The sequence below is a fragment of the Colossoma macropomum genome, unplaced genomic scaffold (genome assembly GCF_904425465.1).
Source record: "Colossoma macropomum unplaced genomic scaffold, Colossoma_macropomum, whole genome shotgun sequence".
Classification (NCBI taxonomy): Eukaryota; Metazoa; Chordata; class Actinopteri; order Characiformes; family Serrasalmidae; genus Colossoma; species Colossoma macropomum.
Window position 1 is genome coordinate 31,124,630 of NW_023494801.1, and position 24,828 is coordinate 31,149,457.

At 40.1% G+C, this 24,828-nt stretch overlaps 1 protein-coding gene across 2 annotated transcripts in view; it reads left to right on the forward strand.

The window, feature by feature from the left end:
* The window catches only part of LOC118821423 (mitochondrial import inner membrane translocase subunit tim16-like), a 159,334-nt gene that overhangs the window by 4,841 nt on the left and 129,665 nt on the right, over positions 1-24,828 (forward strand). For both annotated transcript variants that reach the window (XM_036590014.1, XM_036590016.1), the window contains exons 3-8: positions 264-360; positions 991-1,071; positions 1,594-1,664; positions 4,182-4,365; positions 9,109-9,185; positions 21,284-21,334. In XM_036590014.1, coding sequence (XP_036445907.1) covers positions 264-360; positions 991-1,071; positions 1,594-1,664; positions 4,182-4,365; positions 9,109-9,185; positions 21,284-21,334 — 561 coding nt within the window. The remainder of the gene's footprint in view (positions 1-263; positions 361-990; positions 1,072-1,593; positions 1,665-4,181; positions 4,366-9,108; positions 9,186-21,283; positions 21,335-24,828) is intronic.

Below are 24,828 nucleotides of genomic sequence, written 5' to 3' on the forward strand. Positions count from 1 at the left end.
GCACAGATGCTTGCTTATTATGAATTAAATTAAACACATGTTGTGGTACCCATATAGCATGTCTGAGAACTGCTTGAGATGCATTGGCTCAGAACTTTATAACCATCTACTGGACATAAGCTGAGTTGGACTACTTGGAATATGTTACTATAACAATTCATTAGCTGTACTGAAGCACAGATTGGCCAGTTTCTTCAGGAAGCAAAACCTTTTCAGATTGAGATGGGTTTTCAGCTAATTTCTTTTTTTTGTGATTTCCACAGGGCTGGGTGTCAAATGTGCGAGGAAGCTCATTGAACTCTCTGGGCAACCAGGTGAAGTCCAGCTGCAGCTTTGTGGCTTTTAACACCGAACAGGCTGGTAAGCTAGTAGTATCTGTAAACAGTACTCTGTGTTAAGCTGCTGTAGGGTGCATTCTTCACTATTGTGCAAGCAAGCTCTTTCTGCTATGGAATGTGTCGTGTCTGTCTGAACGTGTGTATGACAAGGCCTTCATCTATAAGTGACTGTAAGTCTATAAGTGGTGGTCTAAGTTTTTTGTTGTTGTTTTGCAACAAGGATCATTCTAGATGAGCACAGAGCACCCTCTTTATTCAGAGTGTTGAGTATGTGAACATTCCATTTAGGTTAATTCCACTTCAAAAGGCTAATTCACCAGATTCACATGACAGCTATTTTGTTTATTACATCTCACACAGGTTGAAACCAGTGTAATTATTCAGTCAGCAGCTATTATGTGTGGTGTAATAAGCAAAATGGCCACAATGTGAATTAGATAAATTGCTTTACTGACCTGCATCTCATTGGAGCTGTTTTCATGCCATGACTGACAAAGAGGAGTCTGACCCTAGATCAGCATGCTTAGCTTGTTATTGCTGCTTGCCAGATTCAGATAGCAAATGATTTATAAACATGCCTCATGATTAAAGTTCAGTGTTTTGTTGTTTACCTTTTTTTGCTGCCATTTCAACCCCTGCTTTTCCCCACAAGGTGGTGGAATGGTGGGACTCTGTTCAGTAGATCCTGGACCTGATGGCAATTGGACAGTTATGCAGATTCCATGTCATGCTGGTAAGACATCTTAGAAAAAAAATGGACTTCCTTATCATTGCTAGAAATGCACTGACATGGGTATTCTGGCCAATACTGATATCTGATGTATTTTCATGTAGTATATAGACTTGCATACTACACATGCAGTAAAATGAATAAAATGCAGATGTTTTAGCACAACAGCTCTAAAGGTTCTGCTTTTCCAGAATACAATAAATGTATCATGAAACGGTAGTTTGAATTATCAGTCAAATCTAAGTATCAGTCTAATGCTGATCATTCTTTAAAACAATTATCTCCAAATTCTGATATGATTCTGATGTCATTGTGCATTTCTCACAATGTATATGTATTTTCCATTTTAATCCCTTAACTCCCTTAGATTCTTATAAAGTGTCTCTATAGCTCTAAAAAGATAACAGTTGGTTTTGATAGGCCTGTGAGAATCAGGTAAATGGCTTTGTATAACAAAAATATGCCCACATGTCTCTCTGACCTGCATGAATTTTTCCTGATTATCTCCCTTTCTCTCTCTCTCAGACCAGGTGACAGATCTAGACTTCTCTCCATTTGATGACTGTCTCCTGGCCACTTGCTCGTCTGATGAGACGGTATGTCTGGCCTGCTCTGTTCTTCTTCAGTGCTTTTTTTTTAGTCTTCAGTCCTGTTTTTCGTCTTTGACATGAGCAGACCTACTATGATACCCATAATACATATAGGACCACTCATTGTCCTCCAAAAGCATCTGATACATATTGCCGCCATCCTACGGTTCCTTTTCAGGGGAATGCGAAAACACTCCCAAGGTAGGAGGAAGACTGTATTTTCTTTATGTCAGCTTAACAACCATAAATTTTACATAAAACACAATATTTTCTTTTGGAAGTGTAATTTGCAAGTTTGAAGTAGCACTGCAGTGCTGCAGTAGTAAATCACAATAAATGTTGTCGCAATATTTCACAAATCTTTAAGTCACAATAGAAAAATTGTGGTTCAAGTACCGCAATAACATTATATCACAAGGCCTTTACAGATTCCCACCTATGGTGACCAGTGGCAGTACAGCCCCCTCATGTCTAGTATAACAGGACATTTTTTCCCAGGTATTCTAGCTGTAAAGAAGCAGGTATGTCACCACACTCACTTTTATATGTTTTCCTGCAGAATTCAGTCCTTGTACTGGTTAATCATTTAATAGAATGTTTTCTATTTCTATCCTGTCATAAATAATAATAAACATGTCAGATGGCGAGATAGACACTCACTGCCCCAAAAACCCCCAAATATTGTATGTTTCCCAGTAAACAAACAAATAATTTATGTATTATGTTGTCAGCACCATCTTGACAACTTGTGGATAATACTTTTGCTAACAAAATATTGAAATATTACATGTATTATTCCTCAGTCCTATTGGAGAAGCTCTATGTGTACACTTCATATACACGCTGATAGGCCCCACCTATCAGCCCTATGTTCCGTTGTTCATACAAGAAACAGTTTTTAATGTCTCAGTGCATTCATGTAGAATTCATATGATGTGTGTGCTCATTAGTGTGCAAATATCAAATATTCAACAATGAATTCCAATGTGGCTCAGCCGCCTAGATTTCAGAATTATCAGTCTTGTAATTTTTTTTTTAATGGGTTGCGTCCTTGAGTTTAAGGTCACTGGTTAACGATTCATTGTTGCACGATTCAGATGCTGCAGGGCCTGTACAGTGATTCTTTAGATTTAAAGGTCTGGTTCAGGCTGATGGATTGAACAACCCAGACTATAATCTGCAGAATGGCCTATATGCTCTTCTTTAGCTTTTGGGAAAAGCCCTTATTTGTGTATTTGTGTTGTACAGCACCAAGAAAAGCACATGCACTCTGCCACACACACAAAACTTTGAATCTACCTATGAATTGAGTAACTTTGAATAAATCAGAACTTGAGAAGCATAACACTGCAGACAGCTGCAGCGATACTTACTTGGCAGCTGTCCTCCAGGTTGATTTATATCTGGTCCCACACAAAAGAAAATACCAAAGTGAAAGCTCAGCAGAGTGGGAGGCAGGGTAGTTATGTAAGCCCACATCAGATATTCTCCCAGCAGACCGCCGGCAGTTGACTCTGTCATCTTTGTCAAATATTTGTGCCATACTTTGTATTCATTTGACTAATAACCGACCATCATTAGTCAACAGAGAATCATTAACCAGTGAGCTTAAAATCAAGGACGTGACCCATCAAAATATAAATTACAAAACTGATAATTCTAAAATGTAGGTGGCTGAGCCATGTTTGAAATTGTTGTTGAAATCGTTTGTTGCATTTATTTTAAACAGACTATTCCAAAATTGTAATTTTCCTTTTGGCACAACTTTCTTTCACAGGCTGATGTTGTGTTTCAGATTATCTTTTGAGCAAGTTTTTTGCAGACTTCTGTAGGTTTGCATCCAAAATGCCTTTGAACACGTCTGAGTTGATGATCCCAACACCAAAAATATATTAAGAAAAACCACCCCAGATTCTAACTTTTCCACTCTGTGTTTTACAGGACTCTTAATGGAGTCCACATCAAGAGTCTGACATGCTAAAAGTGTTTTTCTTTGAAACAAATATAATTCTGTTAAACATTCTGCGAGGTTACTTGAATAACAGAATAACTAAAATTTACCAGTGAATAACAGAATAACTAAAATTTACCAGTGAATAACAGAATAACTAAAATTTAACAGTGATTAAAGTGTCCAAATACTTTTAGGGCCACTATATGTGTATGTGCATGTGTGTGCACACACATTGACCAAGAGCACTACAATCAGTGCAACAGAAAGTCATTCTTTGTGGTCAAAACCCGTCACTCAAATTCATATTAGTGGCATTGATAGGGAGCAGGCCTGCTTTGCTTCATGCAAATTGCCTTTGCCTAGGACACTTGCCAATTCAAATATACCAACCAACCCAGAGAATGTCTTTGTTAAGGAATGTTACATCATTGCTTGTCCTATCAGTTTGATTAATTTGTTTACTTGTACAGTCAACAGGCATTCACATTAACTTTTAGGATTGATGGATTATCTCTTTCTCTCGTTTTCTCCCTGTAATTGCTCTTTTTTTTCTCTCTCTCTCCCTGCAGGTGAAGCTATGGCGTTTGTGTGAGTTGGGTCAGGAGCAGCCAGCCACTGTGGAGGTTTCACTGAGGCCGAGTGAGGGCAGGCTGGAGCTGCTGCTTTTCCATCCTACTGCCTCAGGCCTGCTGGCTGTTGCCTCAGCTAGGGGGATACAAGTCTGGGACACCAGCAGAGACAAAGCTCTGGCAGGTACATTCAAATCACTAGCATCTCAACACACAAACATATAATTTTTCCATCTACACAGTGCTGGTGTTGATGCCGGAACAAATGCTGGGCCAGGGAACTAACTAACCTTTTAAAGGACTTTCCCTGTTTCCACTGGTTTGAGAGCGGACAATGGGAAAATTATTATATAAACTCTCTGTGTTGTTTATAATGGCTTTCACCATCACCTCATGTATTTCTACACAGACCTTAGCTCTCCTTTGGGAACTTTTCAATTTATCTTGTGCTTACACAGAGTTTCTGAGGCTAAGACTACTGGCAATCTGGTCTTCAAGAGAAACACTTTGGAAACAAGTTTCCAAAGACATCTGTTTTATACGTATGGATCATTTTCAGCACTGCAATGACACTGATGTGGTGGTGGCGTGTTAGTGTGTGTTGCGTTGGTATCAGGCTTTTGGAGTTTTTAAACACCTCACTGTCTCAGTGTAAATTTCCTGCCAACAATGTCCTGTGATCACTGATGAAGGACTAGATGATGATTGTCTCTGCAATCTACATCTACAAGGTGGACCAACAAGGTAGATGTGTCTAATATAGTTTTTAAAAACTCTAGCTGTGTCTTATCTACTCTTTCAAAGCACATCACACTCTAGCACATCACCACCACATCAGTGTCTCTGCAGTGCTGAGAATGATCTACTACCCAAATAATACCTGCTCTGTGGTGATCCTGAGGAAGTCCTGACCATTGAACAACAGGGTAAAAAGAGGCTAAAAAATTCAGATGGACTACATTCTGTAAGTGTAGATCTTTTTTAGTAAGTGGAGCTGATAAAATGAATAATGAGTGCAGATGCAAGGAAGTGTACTTAATTAAGTGACCCATCAGTGTACATATGGCCAAAAGTAAGAGAACACCCCTCCTAATTATTATTTGAGGTTTTTCAGCCACATCTATTGCTAACAGGTGTATAAAATCAAGCACCAATTTGTCTCCATTGAAAACCACTGTCTGTAGAATAGGTTGTACTGAAGAGCTCAGTAGCTTTAAACGCCATAGGATGGCACTTCAGTTTGTAAATTTTCTGCCCTGCTAGATCAGCCCCAGATAACTGTAAGGGCTATAATTGTGAAATGAAAGCAATTGAAAGCAACAACAGCTGAGCCACAAAGTAACAGACCACACAAACTCGCAGAGCAGGGCTACCAAGTGCTGAAGCATGTAGCGCGTAAAAATCTTCTGTCCTCTGTGGCGTCACTCACTACAGAGTTTCTGACTGTCTCTGGAAGCTACATTCATGGCTTTATGAAATGAGTTTCCATGACCGAGCAGCTGCACACAAGCCTATGATCACTATGCGCAGTGCCAAGTATTGGCTGGAGGGGTGTAAAGCACGCTACCACTAGACTCTGGAAATGCGTTCTCTGGAGTGCTGAATCACATTTCACTATCTAGCAGCTTAATGGAAGAATTGCCTGGAGGATACTTGTGATCACTCTTTTTGAGCTTCCAGCTTAGAAATGGGACACTGCACAGTAGGGGTGGGAATCTCTAGGCACCTCACGATTTGTTTTTCACTGTGTGACAACGTTGTACTTTTAAAGCAAAGTATTTGTAATAGTCCATAATGAATTTACTCCAATATCTTGTATTATTAAAACAAATGGAAGCAATATGGCAAGTAAACTGGAAGGCTCTCATTTAGTGCTGTTTGGAGCACATGAGACGCAGGCTGCCACTCATCTGCGATAAAATGCGCAGTGAGATAAGATCCTGTGGCAATGGATGTCCATGCATCATGTTACAGCTGTCCAACCCATTTAATTCAGTGATTTTTCAGTTTTGGTCTCGTTGTAGAGAGTGTGGGGATCGTTGTGTCAATAAAATATGTTCACGACGGGACGCTGTATTTTGGCTCCAAAGTGGGCAGCGTAGCGCAAAAGCCCTGGTTCTCAACGACACAGAACAGACCCTAATCCTTGGCAATAAAAGTTGCGATAGAGTTTGTAATTCACTTCCAATTTGGGTGGAAGCATTAACATCGCTTGCTTGAACATTTGGAGACGAATGGACTTATTCGCATTTATAAGCACTGCAGTTGGTTTCCTGAGAAACTGTCAAACACTAAAAAGTTGTGAAGATATCGGCTTCTCTTTCGGATTTTCCCGTTCCACCTTAAATGGTGCTGCGTTTACGTTCTGGCGCCTGAGGCACCATTTAAGGTGGAATGGGAAAATTCGAACAAGAAGCTGCATGGCGAATAAGAAGCTGACTTCAGACTCGTAAAACAGTTGAACGTTGAGAGACATTTTAGAAGAAACTGTTTTTTTACGTTCCGTCAACATTCCGTTATAAATTAAATAATTAGAAAATCGTTTTTTGACATTTGTGAATCAATTCAGAATCGTCCACGTCCGCATTGCGATGCATCAAAGAATCAAGTTTTCCCCCCACCCCTACTGCACAGCCTCATGGTCCCCTCAACCTGTGGCACCATGAGTGTGCCATTTGGCACAGGACATAAAGTGGGGTATGAGAACTTCTGTACTTCACACACTACACTAATGAGTGCACTTCTAATGGTATATGCGCTATTTTTACACACTATTTAGTGTGCCAGTATGCGATTTGGGACGCGTATTTTACCAAGATTAATCTTCTTCACCCAGTGAGCCGACAAGTTTCCTCCTGAGAGGCTCCAACATGGAAGATGAGCTCCCTTGGCCGCTGAGGTTGGCTTTACAAAAATCACAACTGACCACCTTTTTTTCCCACACTTTTGAGGATTTTGTTCTTGAGGCTGCCATTGCGCTGTTGTTAAGTGAGCGGTAATGTCAAAATGTTCCTAGTGAGCGCGAGAAAGACTCGTAATGACGTCGCAAACTGATTGACTACTAAATTAGTTGCCAACTAATTTGGTCGTTGATTTTAGTCGACTAAGTCGAATAATCGTTGCACCCCTAGTGCTATGTGAAATAAACTTTAGTCACCATGACAAGTCTTTTGGAGCAAGATATTGCAGCTGCATTAAAGTTATTCAAGAGTTTTCTTTGAAGCAATTTTTTTTAGCTTATTAGCAAGATATTCTTCCATGTTTACCAACACAACAACTACATGCTAAAAGAACAGTCTGCGCTTGGTTATTCTGCATATCAGTCAAATTACCTTCACTGTCAGAGTAGGTAGTTCTTGGCCATGGTGGGGGACAAGATGCACCAGACTCTCTGATGATAAGTTCTGCTGCTTTTTTCTATTATTTTTCCCCAAAAGTCTCTTCACTTCTCTTTTTTTTTTTTTTGGCATTTTTTTTTAAACTTCAGTTAAATGAATATAAACGATTTTAAGTGGTGACCTCTCCCCAACAGAATTGTAGCTGAATTAGCTAAATTTTTCAATAAGGATGTAACTTTTTGTGTGTGATTTTGTTAGCCGTGAACCAGTTTTGTATTGTGGAAAACCAGAAAACATTTCAAGATAGGTACCAGCTCCAGCACCAACAATAGCACCAGCACTGTGTTGCTGGAAAAGCCCTAACACACAGACACACTGTCATACTATACTTTTAGCAAGCTGCAGCCTCAAACTTCCATCTTTAGCTTATTAAACCTCAGGCCTATTTTGTTTCCATTACTAAAAATTAGACCATAGCTGAAAGATGCGCATGAGTGTTTTGTCTCTGTCCTTGTTCTGCTCTGTTATTAGTTCTTGTCTATATGTTATTAGTTCATGTCTATATGTTGTTTTTTTTTATAATTTGGTGTGTCAAAGTCTTTTTTTGACCTGCATAGCCTCTGGTTGTTTCCAGGGCTGCATTGTACAGTCCTCTGGGGTCTAAGCTGGAGCAGTTGAGGTAAATGATTTGAGCCCAGAGGCACCACAGACGGCTCTCTGGGTCTCCGACCCTGGCCCCATGATGGCTGCTGCGCACTGCTGCCACCTACTGGCCGGACTGGTCCATCTCTCACCATAGCACCCACAGCCCACGCAGATTTTTTGTCACTACTCCTCATAACCTGTATGGTTGTACATGTTTTTGCTGTTGTGTGGTGTTTGTTTGTGCCCTTCATATCCTGCATTCTTTGACATTTATTGATCATTTTAAACACAAGATGAAGCATCACTCAGTTGCTTGAGTGATTTTGAGTGAGCTTGGGACTTGTGCTTGACCTCACCCAACTGACGCTGGCTCTTTATGCTGAGATTGAGCCTGTTGTGGTGCATTGTATCCTAGCGTGCTTTTAGCTGACTTCCCTTAACACACGTTTGCCGGGCTGTGTTCACCCTGCACCTTCATTTTTGTCATTCTGTGTGCGTATCCCATGTGAACTGTGTGCACAGTTGTATATTAAATAAATTGTTTGACCAAAAGCAAATTGACACAATTTTTCATGTACATCAAGAGTGGCTGATCTATCAGCACGTTTTGAATTAACTTCTTTAAAACCTTGTTTTTTGCTGACATGACAGCACTGAACATCGCTTATGCTGCGAAAATAATTTTTAAGCCAATTTTATATTTATATATATTTATTTATATATATTTTTAACTTACTGTAGCATTATAGAATATGCAACCCGAAATTGCTGTTATAAGTGAAGAAATGTAGGATATCCATCCTTCCAACTTAAACTGTGAATTCTAAACTTGTATGAATTGATTGACCAAATGAAAAAGTGAAAAAATGTATTGCTTTGGTCAAACTACTGTTTAAATTCCTAAACTCTTTAAACTGCATGTTCTGTTCTGCTGTGTGTGACAGTTTTGGAGCAGCATGCAGACCAGTTGCAGGGTTTGGCTTGGAAAGAAGACGGCTCTCTACTGGCCTCCTCCTGCAAGGTGAGTAAAACAAGTGTAAAACAATTTAACTTCCTAGCCAGTGTATATGGGGAGGGAAAGACTGTGTCTGTGTCATGTTATTTATCCAGTGCTGAAAGAAAACCACACTGCTAGCTAGTTACTAAAATGTTTGTGATCTGTGAATTTCAAGATGTAAATAATGAGAGCCAAGTGCACTTGCTCTGTGTTTGAATGTTGCTGCTACAGGTATACCAAAATGTCATGCCATAATTATGCATCACTTATTGTGCTTAACAGCCAGTTGCCTCTTACTTTGGATGTAGGACTTTATTTGATTCATGTTATTTAAATGGACAACTGATATTTCATTAAAAATCCTGGTGCATCCCAAGTTATTAAGATCATCACTTTTCTAGCCACATTTAAAGTAACTTCAAATCAAAATATTAAATATTTTATATCATTCACTGTTATTTTATTCATGTACGTATGGTAATTTTAAAGTAGTGCAGCTGATTTTGGGTTAGCTTTAAAGTGAACCCTTTTATTTTTCATTGCATTTCCAAAATGTTCTTGTGCTGTTCTTACAGTAGAGGTCACCAAAGTACCTCTCTTGTCCAGGCTGCCTGATATGGTGCTCCTGCAGCTCTACACTCCTAGTACACTGCATTCTTTTATGAGCTCAGCTCATGTCATTAGCAAGTCAACAGGGGTGACACTTGTAAACAAAGGAGGTGACTGCTCATTTCTGCCTGTACAGAACAACAGAGATACTTCTGCAAATTAGAGACCATCAAAGCCAATGAAAGATGTGAAGTTATGAGCTCCTTGAGGTGGCTGAGAGATGTAGGAGCAGGCTTCACCTGCATCTCGCAAGGCACAACACCAGGCATCCAGAATGGGTAATTTAGCACCCAGTGAGAGAGAGCCTGACCTGGGCAACACAAAGACACTCCGGCTTCCCCCTCCTGTCATGCTCCAGAGGAAGTGAGGGGAAATCCATAAGGATATAATAACAATACTTGATGGGCGAGCTTATAGGTGTAGTTAAAATTTTGTGAATGGTTCATTGGTTAAAGACCTTTCTGTCAATATATGCACAGTACTTTCCTTTGTGCCTTGTGTAGACCTAGCATTGCTTTTAAATTCACATGTCCAGTAACAACTTGGCTAATATATAGCCATATGTGAAAGTGTTCAGGCCCCTGGAAAGTTTGATGTATTACAACTGACACACATTTATATCAACAACTGCAAAATGCATGTGAGAAAGGCTGAACAAAAAGAAGTGATAAAACTTAACCACTAAGTGCTGTTGCAAGTAGTCAAACCTGTGCTTTCGGCCAGCTATGAATGAATTGGGAGAAATCCTTATCAACACCAGGTTATCTTAAGATTAGTCTGTATAAATACACTAACAGTCGTATGGTCACCCTTTCTTTTACCACTCTTTGATTTTATGGTTGAATGAAAAAAGGAAAGGATGGTGAAAAAAAACAATGAATATTCTTAATATTCTTAATATTCTGCTATTAGCTTAGTAATGAAGTGAAATCTGTATTAAACCATTCGTGCCATGTCTAAGAGAGCCCATGTCTTTAACTGTACACAGCTAAAGAGCATAGTAGCTGTTGGAATATACTGGTATCAGTATTTACAGATGCTTTGCTAATTATGGTCTGCGTACAAGGGTGACAAAAAAAAAGCAGAATGCAGGTTGTTTTAGCTAAAATAAATGATCAAACATAAAAAAAGTCCTAATTATGAAGCAGTATCTAATATTGCTCATGCCTCATGGAAGCATGTAGTGCTGTGCAGTGGTTAAAGTATGCCATTCAAATCATCCAGTGAGGCAATAGTGCATTTTAATAATGCAGACAAATGCTTATATCATGAGTGTATTTTAGTGTAGAATTAAAAGTACTTGAAACTAGTTGTCCTTTTAATTATTTGCAGTCAAGAGTTTTACATAGACACTGTTGTATGCAAAAGTTTGAACACCCCTGGTCAAATTACAAACTTTTCGGTTTTAGAAGTGAAAATGAGTTAACACATCCCCTGCAGTGAACAAGCTTAAAATTTTAGTGCACAATATCTAATTGTTTAGTAATTTTAAAAATATTGAAAATATATAATATTGCCAGGGCGGCACGGTGGCGCAGTGGGTAGCGCTGTCGCCTCACAGCAAGAATGGCCTGGGTTCGATTCCCGGCCAGGCGACCGGGGTCATTTCTGTGTGGAGTTTGCCTGTTCTCCTCGTGTCTGCGTGGGTTTCCTCCGGGTACTCCGGTTTCCTCCCACAGTCCAAAAACATGCAGTCAGGCTGATTGGACATGCTGAATTGCCCCTGCGTGTGAATGTGTATGTCTGTCTGTGTGCCCTGCGATGGACTGGCGACCTGTCCAGGGTGTATCCTGCCTTTTGCCCAATGACAGCTGGGATAGGCTCCAGCACCCCACCGCAACCCAGAAGGATAAGCGGTTTAGATGATGGATGGATATATAATATTACCATAATATAATGTGCCATAACTTTTGCACAAGCCACAATTTATCCTTTACTTTTCCCCCCAATATGTTAACTTCAGCAAATAAAGAGTTAAGGGTAATTGTGCTTTAGAATGTGCTTTTAGAATGTGCAGAAGTGTGTTCTCTATAGGGGATATGTGCTTGTTTTTATATACAAAATCAACAACACATGTAATTGACCAGGGATGCCCAAGCTTTTGCATACGACAACTCGATATATTAGAATGTGTGAAGTAACCAGTGGTCTGAAGACTTCTAGAATTCTGCTGCATGCCAGCTTGCCTTCACTCAAGCCACAGAATTCAATACCAGCAACAGTAGCGTCACTGAAGGCTGTTTTATGTCAAGCAAACAGCCCTATAATGGCATTGCACCATAGCTATCATGTGTTAGGACATCACAGTTTGTACTTGTACTCATGATATTACCCCTTCATTTCTTCAGCACACCCATCACTATAGAAAGGGCCAAATAAAGAGCACTTGATGACAGGCCTGGCGGAGGGAGCGGTGTGTGATGCGGGGAAGTCAAAAAGTCTGGAAGCAGAGGGGGGAAAAAGAAATAGAAAAACTGGAAAAAAGAGAGAAATGTGACACTAGATCACAGACCAACTCCAGAGGTTCTGCCCTTTGCTGTGCTGCGGTGTAATTGAACTGAATACACCCTTCAATCTCCCCCAAATCCACCTTATTAACGTAACTCAGCACTGCCAACATGTGCATCCAATTCAGGGCAGTTTTCTCCTTTTGGGTAAACACAGGGAGCACGGAGCAGATGAAGACGGGGTACAGGCTGGCTCATGACAGGCTTCACCGAGAGGCGTGGCGCTGCATATTTATATGCACAAAATGTTTTTTAACATGGACAGAAAACCATTGAGAGAATGGGGCTTGATCAGCTCATGTTTAATAACTGAAGTGTTTGTGTACTTGTCAAATTTTTTGTGTGATTGAGAAAAGAGTGCAAACTCATTTTAGTATCCGTGTGTGATTTTTGCTTTGTTAGCTTAACAGCCACTGTAAACAGACTTTCAGCAGATGCCAGCCCAGCAATCATGAGATTTATGGAATGAAGGCTTATGAAACACTGATGAATTATATCCAGATTTTGAAATATGTTTAACCCCAAAAAACCTGTAATGACGCTGCCACTGCTTCGTGTTTGTTGCCAAGGGTCACTGTAACTTAGGAGCTGCCACCGTGTGGAAGTATTTAGTATGTGTCAGTAGCGTGTGAGGCAGAGTGAAGCTCATTAGCAGTAGTGTTGTGAATGTGCCCAGCTTTTTGTCTCTTCGGGTTGAACAGCTGTTGCATCTATACGCACTGCTATGTGTGTGTTCCAACTGTGCGTTTATGGGGTTCCTTCAGTTGTGTGTGCATCTATGTAATTTTGACCCTTTAACCTTAGTGTATAGCGTAGTATTTTTTAAAATCTCTTACTTGAGGTGAAACAGATTATTAATAGTCTATGCTGATTAAATATATGCAGTCTGTAATGAAACCTGCTTTGTAGGGCCTTAGATCCATACTTAGAGTATGTTTATTGAGCATCATATAGTCTGAGCTGTGTGCCCTGGCTTACACTGGAGCTCCAGAGGCCAAGTCCTTTCTGTCTGAAGGCTGCGTAGCTTGTGGGTGGGCTGTTCAACTCCGGAAAGCCGCCCCCCTCTGTTCATCATGCTTGCCTATAGACTGCGAGTCAAACTCTATTTGCTTTTCGCCATAACACCACAGCAGAACATGACTCCTATCATGTTTGCCTGGTCATAAAGCCATGTTGCAGTCAAAAATAGAAGTGTGTCTTGCTTGGTTTTGTTTGTTGTTGGCTGTTGTTTATGCTGATTTTTATCTCATGACCAATTTTTGGACCTTAGTTTAGACCATGGTGCAGCTAGGAAGTTTCCAAATTCTGAACAGCCCTTCAACTCTTTACTCTTGTAAAGAGTTTTCATTTTTCTAAGTTATGATTCCATGAACAAGAAACAAGAAAAAATAGCTTTATGTTTAAAAAAAGCTGTTTAAGCAGATTAACCTCATGCACTTGTCGTTTTTTTTGCGTGTACTGTGTCAGAGCTATTTTAGAGCTTTTTTATGTGCACACAGAAGCCAAACAATTGCCAGCTTACTGTGAGCATGCATTTTTTTCCAAGATCAAACAGGGTTTGAGGTTGTTTGATTGTGCTAAGGTAGCCCACATCTAGCAGACTGAAGATTCTCCGCAAGGGGAAGCCATTAGCATTCTAGTCAGCAGCAGGATCTCATGACTACCCATATATTTGCAGTCACAAAGTGTGTATATATGAAGTAAAAGGCTCCACACAATCCATGTAAATACCCCACCTCTGGGTACATTCGATGTTCGTGCTGTTGCCCTACGACAACAACTGTTGACTGATTTAGGAAAAGTTTACTCGATCAGAGTAGCAATACTTCAGCATGGTTAGGGAGATGATGGACCACAGGCAAAATAAGCACCAAGGGTAGGGGTGAGCCCTATGACAAAAAAAAGAACATCACAATACTCAAAGACATTTTTGCTATATGTAGCATGATACAGACACACAATGCATTAGTAGTGCCACATTTGAGAGCAGCCATCAAAAGCTCTGGGTACAGCGATTTTTATTCAAATTTTACCTACAATGTTGCACACAGTCCAATTAAACCTGACTAATTGTGCTTAATTGTGTCTCTTTGTAATGAAGCATGCAGCAGTTCGGTGATATCCACGACATGCTCAGGAAAGCATACTGTTTATTACAATAACAAAATTTATCACAATAATGATAAAATATCATATATCATATATTGGCCACTTCTAACCAGGGGTGCTACATAACCCAGCATTTGCATTACATCAGAGCAATTTTCATTTCATCTTCCATTGATTTCTATTGAGACATATGACTGAATGCTCTGCACAGAGGACTGTGAAAAGAAGCAGAAAAAAAGAGCAGTAAAAAGTTTAGATTTTCTCAACTTTTCTCAGCCAGTGATAAGCAAATTTAGCAGGATGACAGCCAGTCAGATTGTTACAATGTGGTGTAGTGTGTATTGTTATGTGTCATGTTCCTATTCTACCTACACACTGAAATCAGTATTGAGAATATGAAAGAGAACTTAGCAAAGAAATGCTACCTGCACATCAAGCACTGTTATCCATGTATGGCTGATGCACATCCATGATTCAAATGATTAAAAATGATTTTTTGTATATGCTGACATTTTAGCGATACATCCGAATTAACGTAATAGTGCTGATGTTGCTTCAAAGGTGATAATTGCCACGTTGGGAAAGAGAACTGACAGAAAACTAGGGGGCTGATTTAATTTTAAACAGCTTGCTAAATAATATTAAATGCTGAAAGTTGTGAAAGTATGCAAATATAATACATCATGGTTTCCCAAAAGCATCCAAAGCCATATCGCCATAATCCTCAGCAGGATCTATCAAATGCATGTGGTTGCAGTAACAGCTTCCAAAACCAGATAGTATACCAGAAGTATAAAAGTATAAAAATGTTTAAAAGTATAAAAAGTACAGTATTATGATATTGTTAACCATGAAAAAGGTTAGGTAATTATCATGATTTACATCTGTGATATTGGCACATGTCTAATACCCAGGGAAATTAGTCTTTCCTTTATAGCATGAAAAATGGCAGATCTTTACTGGTGATGAAGGCTGGCCACTCAAATGAGGGCTCCCCCTTGTAAAGAAAATACTTGATACTATTAAAAGTTGACGCCTTATGGTGCATTTCAGTGGTGAATGGGCGGTTTTATAGCATAATGCATGATGGCACCATGGCAGACGTCTTTGCATCGTCCAACTGACATTATTTTTTATTTATTTTAGCTTTACCTTTAATGAACAGTTCAAATACGCAACGGTAAGGTATGGTAGAGAGGCACTCCTGGATATCAGATAAAGTTCACCACAAACTTATCTTTATCCTTTCTGACTGGTTTCCTTTTACATTCGGACTCCACTGACTTCAACCATCAGAATCCAGCAGCACCGGCCTTGGGTGAGTGACGCAGCCCATAGAGAGTTCTGCTGATATAAAACTGCTGATGGCAAAGGGCAGAACCTTGTATCTACCAAGGGAGTTTATACTGGCTGTTTACATTCTGCCACAAGTAGACTCCACAACAACGTTTTGGCTGCTGCACGACATTATCAGCAAACAAGAGGCTGCACACCTGAGCGCTGTGTTCATTGTAGTCGGCGATTACAATCACAGCAACTTATGGACTGCCCTCCCCAAGCATTAGCATGTGAGCTTTCCGACGAGGGAGAATAACATTCTTGAACAAATCTACTGCAACGTGAGGGATAGCTGCAAGGCTGTGCATGCCCCGGCCGCACTTCAGACAGTCCTTTGTCCATTGTACAGACAACTCCTCAAGCAAGCTCTCCCAGTAAGTAAAACTGGGGGTGAAGGCTGCACTGCCTTGAGAGAGGACTATACCCTTGATTTAGAGGACTATGTTTCTTGGGTATCTGGCTTCCTTAGCACGTGCATTGAGAGCACAAAATGCTAAAGGAAATATTCCAACCAGAAACCCTGGATAAACTGTGAAGTCTGGTCCATGCTGCATGCTCACTGCACTGCATTTATCTCAGGCATCGCTGAAGACTACAAAAGGACCAGCTATGACCTCCGTAGATCTTTCAAAGGCCAAGAGACAGTACAGATTGAAGCTGGGGGGATACTACACCACCGCAGTCTCCCAGCACTTGTGGCAAGGCCTGCAACACGTCACAGTTTACCAGCAGAGGAGCAGGGTGGGTCACTACCAGCCATACCACACTGCCAGATGAGTTGAATGAGTTCTGTGCTCACTTTGAAGCCCTCAGTATCAACTGACGGAGAGGAGTTTTGGCCATGGAGTGCACACCGAACACAATGCTCACTGTGTCGTTGGCAAATGTGTGTAAGGCTCTGAGTAGAACAAACCCACAGAAGGCAGCTGGCCCAAACTACGTCCCCCAGCATGCACTCAGGGTAGGCGCATGATGTGCATGATGTGTTTGCAGACATATTCAGTCTGTCCCTTGTGCAAGCTTCTGTGCCCACCTGCTTCAGGTTCACTTCCATTGTGCCCCTCCCAAAGAAAAGCACCATTACCTGCCTAAATGAATATCTGACTCCAATCATGGTGAATTGTTTCGAAAGGAAGGTCATGACACATCCAGGAGACCATTCCAGACACCTTGGACCCTCTGCAGTTTGTGTACTGTCAGAACCAGTCCGCTGACAACGCAGTCAGCACCGCCATTCATACTGTTCTCACAAACCTAAAGGGCAAGGACACTATGTTAAAATGTTGTTTATCGACAACAGTTCAGCCATCAACACAGTCATCCCACACAGATTCTCTGAAAAGCTCTTTACCCTCAGACTGACACCCTTCCTTTGTCACTAGATGTTCAACCTTCTAACAGGCAGACCCCAGTCAGTCAGAGTCATCAACTGCACATCCAGCACAGGGACACCCCAAGATTGTGTATGACTGGGTGGCTTTCCAGAAGAACACCAGCATCATCAAGTTCGCTGTTGATACTGCAGTCATTGTACTGATCACTGTTGGAGACTAGGGCTGCACGGTAAACCATATTTTATTGTTATCACCGCAGTGACAAAACAGATCTAATTACGTCATACACGCAGCGCCAGAGAGATATTACATTACTGGCTTGCTGCCCACCTCAGCTTATACAGAGCTGAGTTTTTACTTCATTAGTACACTCGGTGGTCCATGTGAGCAGCAGTACAGTCAAAGATTATTCCATTGACAGCACAATGGTTTTTTGTGATGTACAGCAGTAATTCAGAGTTCAATTGGTGTGAGGCGGTCATAGGTGTGCGTATATCATATATTTTACAATGACTTTGAACGCGACCAATCAGATTTTAGGACCGGAACAATCCGTTTTATAAAATTGAATGTAGAATATTTGTTGACAGTCCTAGTTATAACACATCTTGCTCAAAGTTAAGTTAAGAATTTTACGCTTTGGATCATATTGGATTCAACTTTTTTTTCTTTTGATATACAATCCTTTGATTATGCTAAAGCTAGTGCAATCCTCGTCATTTTAACCAACTGTCAACCATGCTAATAAGGCAGTAAATAGGCAGACATGCCGACTCACCATGAAGATGGCAAGTGGTAGAGCTAAACCTCCTTAGGACCTTGTCCCTTCACTCAGTTATACATTTTCATGTAAGGTCTCTCTGGAACGGTAGCTACACGAGCTGGGCTTTGCGCTCATGGTATGTCTATGGTCCATAAAAACATTCTTCAAGGTAAAAAAAAGGAATTCTCACATGTTGATGTAGAAGCAGCGAGTTGTTTAATTGTCTGCTTACTATCCTTTACGTGTTCCATTTGTGTTTTTTTGTCACAGCATACTCTTCCTCAGCCATGGTCAAATTCATTAAATTCATGATGTGTTTAAGGAGTTTGATATCCAAAATGTGTCACTCTTTGGGTCTAGAGCTGTGAGCACACGAGTATGCTGAGGATAATGCGAGGAAACGGCAGGTTTACAGAACCGGATAAAACTGTTCTGTGCATTCTATTATAAATTCCGTACTGAAACGCTTGCATTGGAGCCTTGCTGATTTTTTTTTTCCCCATCATAAAAAGAAAAAAATCTGTGTTAGATTAAAGTAAAACATAAACAGTCAGACTTGAACAGTACTGTACAAGTAATTTTTAACTATTAAATCTACTTATTCATGTCTACTTCTTATGTTTTGGTGAATAGAAACAGAAAATAGTCTTACTGCACTGCCCCATGCTCACTCTTTGGTTCAATTATACTCTGCCACTTTTTTGATTACCCCATGAAAAGTAACATATGACGAGCGGAGCCTGTGGAATCCGCGTCCTACTGTAGGATGTAATGGTGTTTTGGGTGGAAGAAGCTCTACCTTCTGAATGCCTTAGGCCAAAAACATACTTCACATAAGGACACGAATGCAGACCCTTTGAACTATGCAGACAGGGTTTTGCGTGTTGTTGCGTTCAAAAATGTGTAACGACCCAAGTCATAATGCAACGCAAGTGCAGCTGCATTCTGAGCTCCAAAAGGGCACTATAATGACAGCCAAGTCCGACCAAACTGTCTCTTTATTACTGTCAGCGTGCTTTCTCAACTTTCATAGCAGACTAGCAGTTGAGTCTCATGCAAAAATGGTTCACTTACATGAACATATATAACACATTATTGCCTTTCCCTTTCAACAGAAGAGGTAAATCAGTTGACTTCTCTACTCACTTTTAGCCATGGGCAGTAGAGTCCATGTGGCTGTCATAGCTATTGTGGCTGTTTGAATAGAAGAGCCTGATCTTTTTTCTCCTCTATCGCCCCCTTTAATACTGAGTGTTTCAACTGCCACAGTAGCGTAATAACACATGGTGAGTTTGTACAAGAAAGGACAGTGTTTTTCAGTGTGCTGGCTGGACGTTGTCATTTGTGTTCACATACTTGTGCTGAGTGTGTTTCTGGCCTTGGGCTGTAATGCTCAGAATGCAGCTCCCACATTGCGTTATTAATTGGCGGGGTGACATTTTTGAATGCAGTAACATGCAAAACCTTGTCTGTGTAGCTCAAACCATCTGCGTTCGCATCCTTGCATGAAGTATATTTCTGGCCTCATGCTGCGTTCACATGTGCAGTGTTTCAGAGCCAAGAATGCCAGACTTCTCATTGTTGAATTCTAGATGAACATTACACAACACAAAATAAAAGAGTACAGAGCTTACACCTGCATTTTGTCCATCTTAAATAAAAAATCTACACTGCTAAAGCTCTCCTGTATTTATCCGCTGCCGTCTTGGTCACTATGCCAATGTTTACGTGGTTTAATGCAGTCGTTGGCCACGTTTCGCATTGAGGTGTGGAGTGACGTTTTTTTCAAAGCAAACATGAACGCAGCATTAAAGTCTCACATGTAGTGTGCGTACAACTCTCATAAAAAGTTGCGGCTCGCTGGTACAGCCAAACAGGCTGGAGAGAAAGACATATTATCCTATGGACAAAATTTAGCTAGCTAGCAAAAACCAAAAAAGACAACTTGGTTGACTTCTTTCGGTACTGTTTATATTCTGAATCGTAGCCATTAAGAATCATTTTTAGTGTGAGAATTGCTTAAACATTACTTTATCAGTCATCTATCCAACAGGGCTGTACAATAATCTCCATAGTGAAAAGAAAACAGACAGAGTAGTACATTTGTAATTGCGCATACTGCCTCAGTAATTCAAAAGCAAAGGGAACTTTTTATCTAGTTTATTAGGTACACCTAGATACCTTGTACTTCTCATTGGCCATTTATTTTTTAGTACCAAGTTGCTAGGCTAAACTTTTGTGTGAACTTTTTTTCATTTTTTAACATTCCTAGATTTCTACGTCTTCTCACACGCAAAACCCTGCAAAAATCTCGTCAACTTTTGACAGATACTGCTATTTTCATTACACTGTGCATCTGATCATGCTACCTGTCAAGGTTTCTAAAGTGTTGTTCTTACAAACACCTCAACACAACCAGAGCACAATTCTATGTACATTAGTGCTTGTGACACAGTAGGCAGCGGTTGACTTAGGGCATTGATAAAGTGACTGTAGGTAAAAGATCTTGGTGTTTTCTGTTACGGAGGGTGTTACTCGACCTGAAAGTGATAAATACCTCTGGGCAGACGTGTCTGTAACCTTGGGTGTGTATGTTGGTGTACTGTGTCCTCATAGAACATTACAGTGCTGGTGCAGTGTGTGAGTGATTTTGTCCTAGTGAACTGTGTGCGTGTGTGTTTATTTGGTCTGTTTTATTGTGTTTGTTGTTGTGTCACCCTTATAATAAGAAATTCTTCACTGTGTGGGGATTAACAAACTACACATACCCACATGCATACATGCATATGTAAACTATATAAATAAAAATTTAAATAAGCACATAGTGCAGCTTTCATTTAAGAAAAAAAAAAAAAACTAAAGGAACGAAAATATTTACTCATTTACTCAAGACTGAAATTAGTGAGGATTAGGTGTAAACATGTGGGGTATTTAGTTATAGTAAGGCATTGTTCAAAGGAAAACTTAAAAGATAAGATACCTGTGTGTGAGTGAAATATATGCTTTAGGCTCTGGCCTTGATTAGGGCTGTATTTTGGTGACTAGTATGGATGGGGCTGCACTGGTCACAGCCTGTTCCCATTACCCCTCGTTTCCCCTCAATCAGGCGATACCTCGTTTCTGATTGGCTCTCCTCATTAACACAGCATGTGAGGGGTCATTTGGTGGTCACGAGTTATTCTGGGGCACAGAAAAACATTCAGCTAGAACAGCCTTTCGTGGCATGTCTTTATCTAGCAAAATGCTTCACTGAGTGTCAATGCAAGTATGAAGACTGATCCCATATACTGTAGTCTTGCACAAGCTTTATGATTGTGCTCTGTTATGCTTTCATGGGAATGGCTCTTGTTTAATCTTGTTTAATTAAACCAATGTTCTCATTGGTTTGTGTGGTGTTTATCTGAATGCATGCTATGGTTTTCTGTGTTCCAACTGCATTTTTTTCTCTCTTTTCTTGACCAGGACAAAAACCTGCGTGTATTTGATCCAAGAGCACAGCTGACTGCAGTCCAGGTAATGTACCTCTCTCTCAAACCTTCAGCCTCTGCAAGTTGAATGAAGTGCTTTTCACTTGAGAATCAGTCAGTGACCACTCACCGCTTTTCTCCTCAGTTTTCATCAAGCATGAACAGTATGACTGTCTAAACTGCCTGCAGTCTGCGATTAGTGTAGTCATTCTTGTTGCTGCGTGTTAATCTCAGTTTATTCTCTTTCATTGTCCAGACAAAGTTGCTTGCTAAACTTGGAATCCAGGAATAAAAGATCTTAGAGATTCTTGTTTCTCAAGGAAATGTGTTGGTGTATGAATGTCTGTATAATTTTGTGAGACATTACTGTGTAATTGTCTAGAGGATTAAAAACTATATCTACTTGGGGAGAATTGGAATTGAGAACACTATCTTATGTTAAAGAACACTTTAAGTTATCTTAATTCTTAAGTGTTAAATTATCTTAAGTTAATTTCTGAGGAAGTGCACAACCTATACTTCGAATGACTGTAGGATGTGTGGAGCAGCCCTCTTGTGCACACGTACACATAGTTAAATTTAAATATAACTGTACCTTAATTAAGGTCTTTAGCGCTTACTAAATTTTAGAGCCAGCTGGATGAGACCAACTCCTACTGATCCCAATGATGCTCTTTTTCAGCCAATCAGAAGCTAACATCACCCCTGTCGTTCCATCTCATCTACTCCTCATCTGCTCATTAATTGAATCCCATTACAATGTCCCATTCATGGGCAACCCATGAGAAAATGTGTGAAAAGACACAATAAGCAGAGGTGTTGACCGTGAACCCTTAAAACAACTTGTTTTTGTGGCTGAGAAAAGGTTTCACAGGCAGTCTCAGTGTCTGCTTGAGTCAATCAGTCCTGGTGAGTGAAACAGGAATGGGGAAATAGAGTAGGATCAGGATGATGCACAGACCAAACATTCCCACACTCTTCACCTGAGGTGTATGTGTGTGTGACCCCCCTGAGGGGTTTGCCATGTGCAGCAAGTTTTTGGTTTTTAGGTAAACAAACTCCTGCCAAAGACAACAGTTGCCATGCTGGATTAAAAATTAGCCTTCTCCTCTTTGAGTAAATACTTGGAAGTGGTAGTTTTGACATTTTTTGTGATTGGGACCGTGCCTGACGTCAGGTACCATCTTGTCATAGACAAATACAATCACTTGACACTACATATGTATTCTGTGTGTATTATTAAAAAGCGCACAGTACTGAGATGGTTTGTTTAGAATAGAGAAAGAGTTACTGTTGCCTTTTAATAGTGTCCTCCCATTTCAGTGCTTTAAATCTACTTTTCCAAGTACGATGCTCTCGTCTTACAATAAGAGAGAAGGTCTGGTTCCACTACAGAGTACACTGTTGTTTTCAAGTAAATGAAGTAGCCACTAATTACCAAATATGTTGGAACAGCCTCATTATGGTCTTTTCTGACCTTTTGCATAACAGACTGTGTAAATAGGAGTTGGCTCCCAAGCATATTTTCTCACTGACAGTGTATGATGAATGGTGTAGTGGTTACTACACTTTGACATTTTTCCTTCTGAAGTCAGATGGCTGCAGAATCATTGTTGCTTCGCAGGTCCCATTGCAGGACTGCAGAGCTGGGAGGCCAACCTAATCTACTGGATCAAGAGAGTGATTACATGCTTTTATATGAAGTGGAACAAGAGTTCTGTTTCAGCATGCCATCTCTTGCTGTGTAGTGCAGTTTTGTTCATATTTACAATTATATAGCTAAGTTACATTATGTATTGATGCTCAGAAAGTCTAGTGCCTTTACATGAGCGCTAAGTATGCTATGTTAAGGGAGAAGGCAGGGGTAATACTAGGTGAGGGCAGGAGCTTCACTAGTGACATTAGGTGTGACCAATAATAATAGGAAGATTTTTATCTGTTGTCAATATAGGCTATTTCTGAATATTAAAATGTGTTTACAAATGTATGGTTCTATTTGCTGCAAAATTTTCTTTGTGCTGCTGATTGTTTGGCTGGTAACATCATTGTACTTGGTGTCTATTATGGGTAAGAACTAGCCCGTTCCTCTCCTTTTTCCGGTCATTAACTCTTACGGATACTCAAATGTCAAAATTAGTCGAAATTTACATTCGTAGTTATTTTGTGCTATTTTGTACTATATATATATATATATATATATATATATATATATAGTTTTTGAGGCTTCCGTGTAATTTCCTGCTAAATATCTCTTTAGTTTTTTTCTTGATGGTGAAAAATGAATAACTTATAACTAATGGCTGTCTTGGCTGAAAATTAGTATTTAGTGTTTTACAGGAATTTACAGGGATATTTTTCCACAACTCCAAAGTTCAGTCTTAGCAGTTTGCATTTTCTGCTTCTCACAATTCAAGTAATCCCAAACACACTGCATGATGTTGAAGTCTGGACTCAATCCATTGTTCTAAGAACACCAGCATCTTCTTGGTATGATTTGCAAGTTTTCTTTTTTTCCTGTTTCCTTTTCTCAGTAGTGACTTTAAAGCTGCGCATCCTTTTAGACCTGTAGTGTTGAGTTGTCTTCTTACGGTGGAAGGATGGGCAGAAACTGTGTATTTTTCAAATGTGACACAAGATTTGTTCTTGATTTTCTCTTATCTCTCAAAGATGAAAGGAGTGCCATTTTCTCTTTCTTTATCTTTTTAATGATTTTTTAAGAGTACTCTCAGACAGACTAGTTGTGAGTATTTATTGTAAATATGAAGTTGTTGCAGCAAGAACCCCCAAGGACCACGTCTAAACTGACACTTGATGTCTAAACCCAATGCAGTATCACCGGCATGACTACCAAATTATCAAATGATAAACCAAACATGATCTGGAAATGTGAAGCTCATGTTTGGATGTTGTGTGTATCAAAATTCAGGTTTGTATCTGTTCTGTTTATGTCAAGTTAGGCCTTGGTGAGGCCTAAAATCTTTACTTTCTTTCCAAAGCATTAATTATTGTTTTCTTCTTATTTTGTTTTTTCACCACAAACTATGTTAATGGCATTTTTCTTTTCTTTTTTTTCTTCTCCGGTATCTAGGCTGACTGTTTCTATAAAGAATGGTTAATGTGCATTAAACATCCTTTATAGCTATATGTTTTGGACATGTGTAGGTTGTCGGGATTGTCAAAGACAGGACTCTTCCTCTGTCTCATCGTCCCTCTTAGATTTCCATGTCCTTCCACATTAACAACACATTAACAATTGCTTGAGTGCTCTTTAATGAGCCGTCCAGAGCCAATCTTAGCACTATGCATGATGAGCCTTGTAATAGTTCCACTCTCAAGGGTGTGAGGCTTTGATATACATACAGACCAGACAAAACCCTAAACAGGGTGGCCTCTCTCCTTCTGTGGTGGATTTGCTCCTTCCAGACAGGGACACCTCTCAATTTGTTTACCTTCAAACTGGACACATAAACAACATAACCTGCTCCAAAGCTCTGGAGGCTTCCAGTCTTTTTCAGCACAGCAGGACTCAGAGGGAATCAC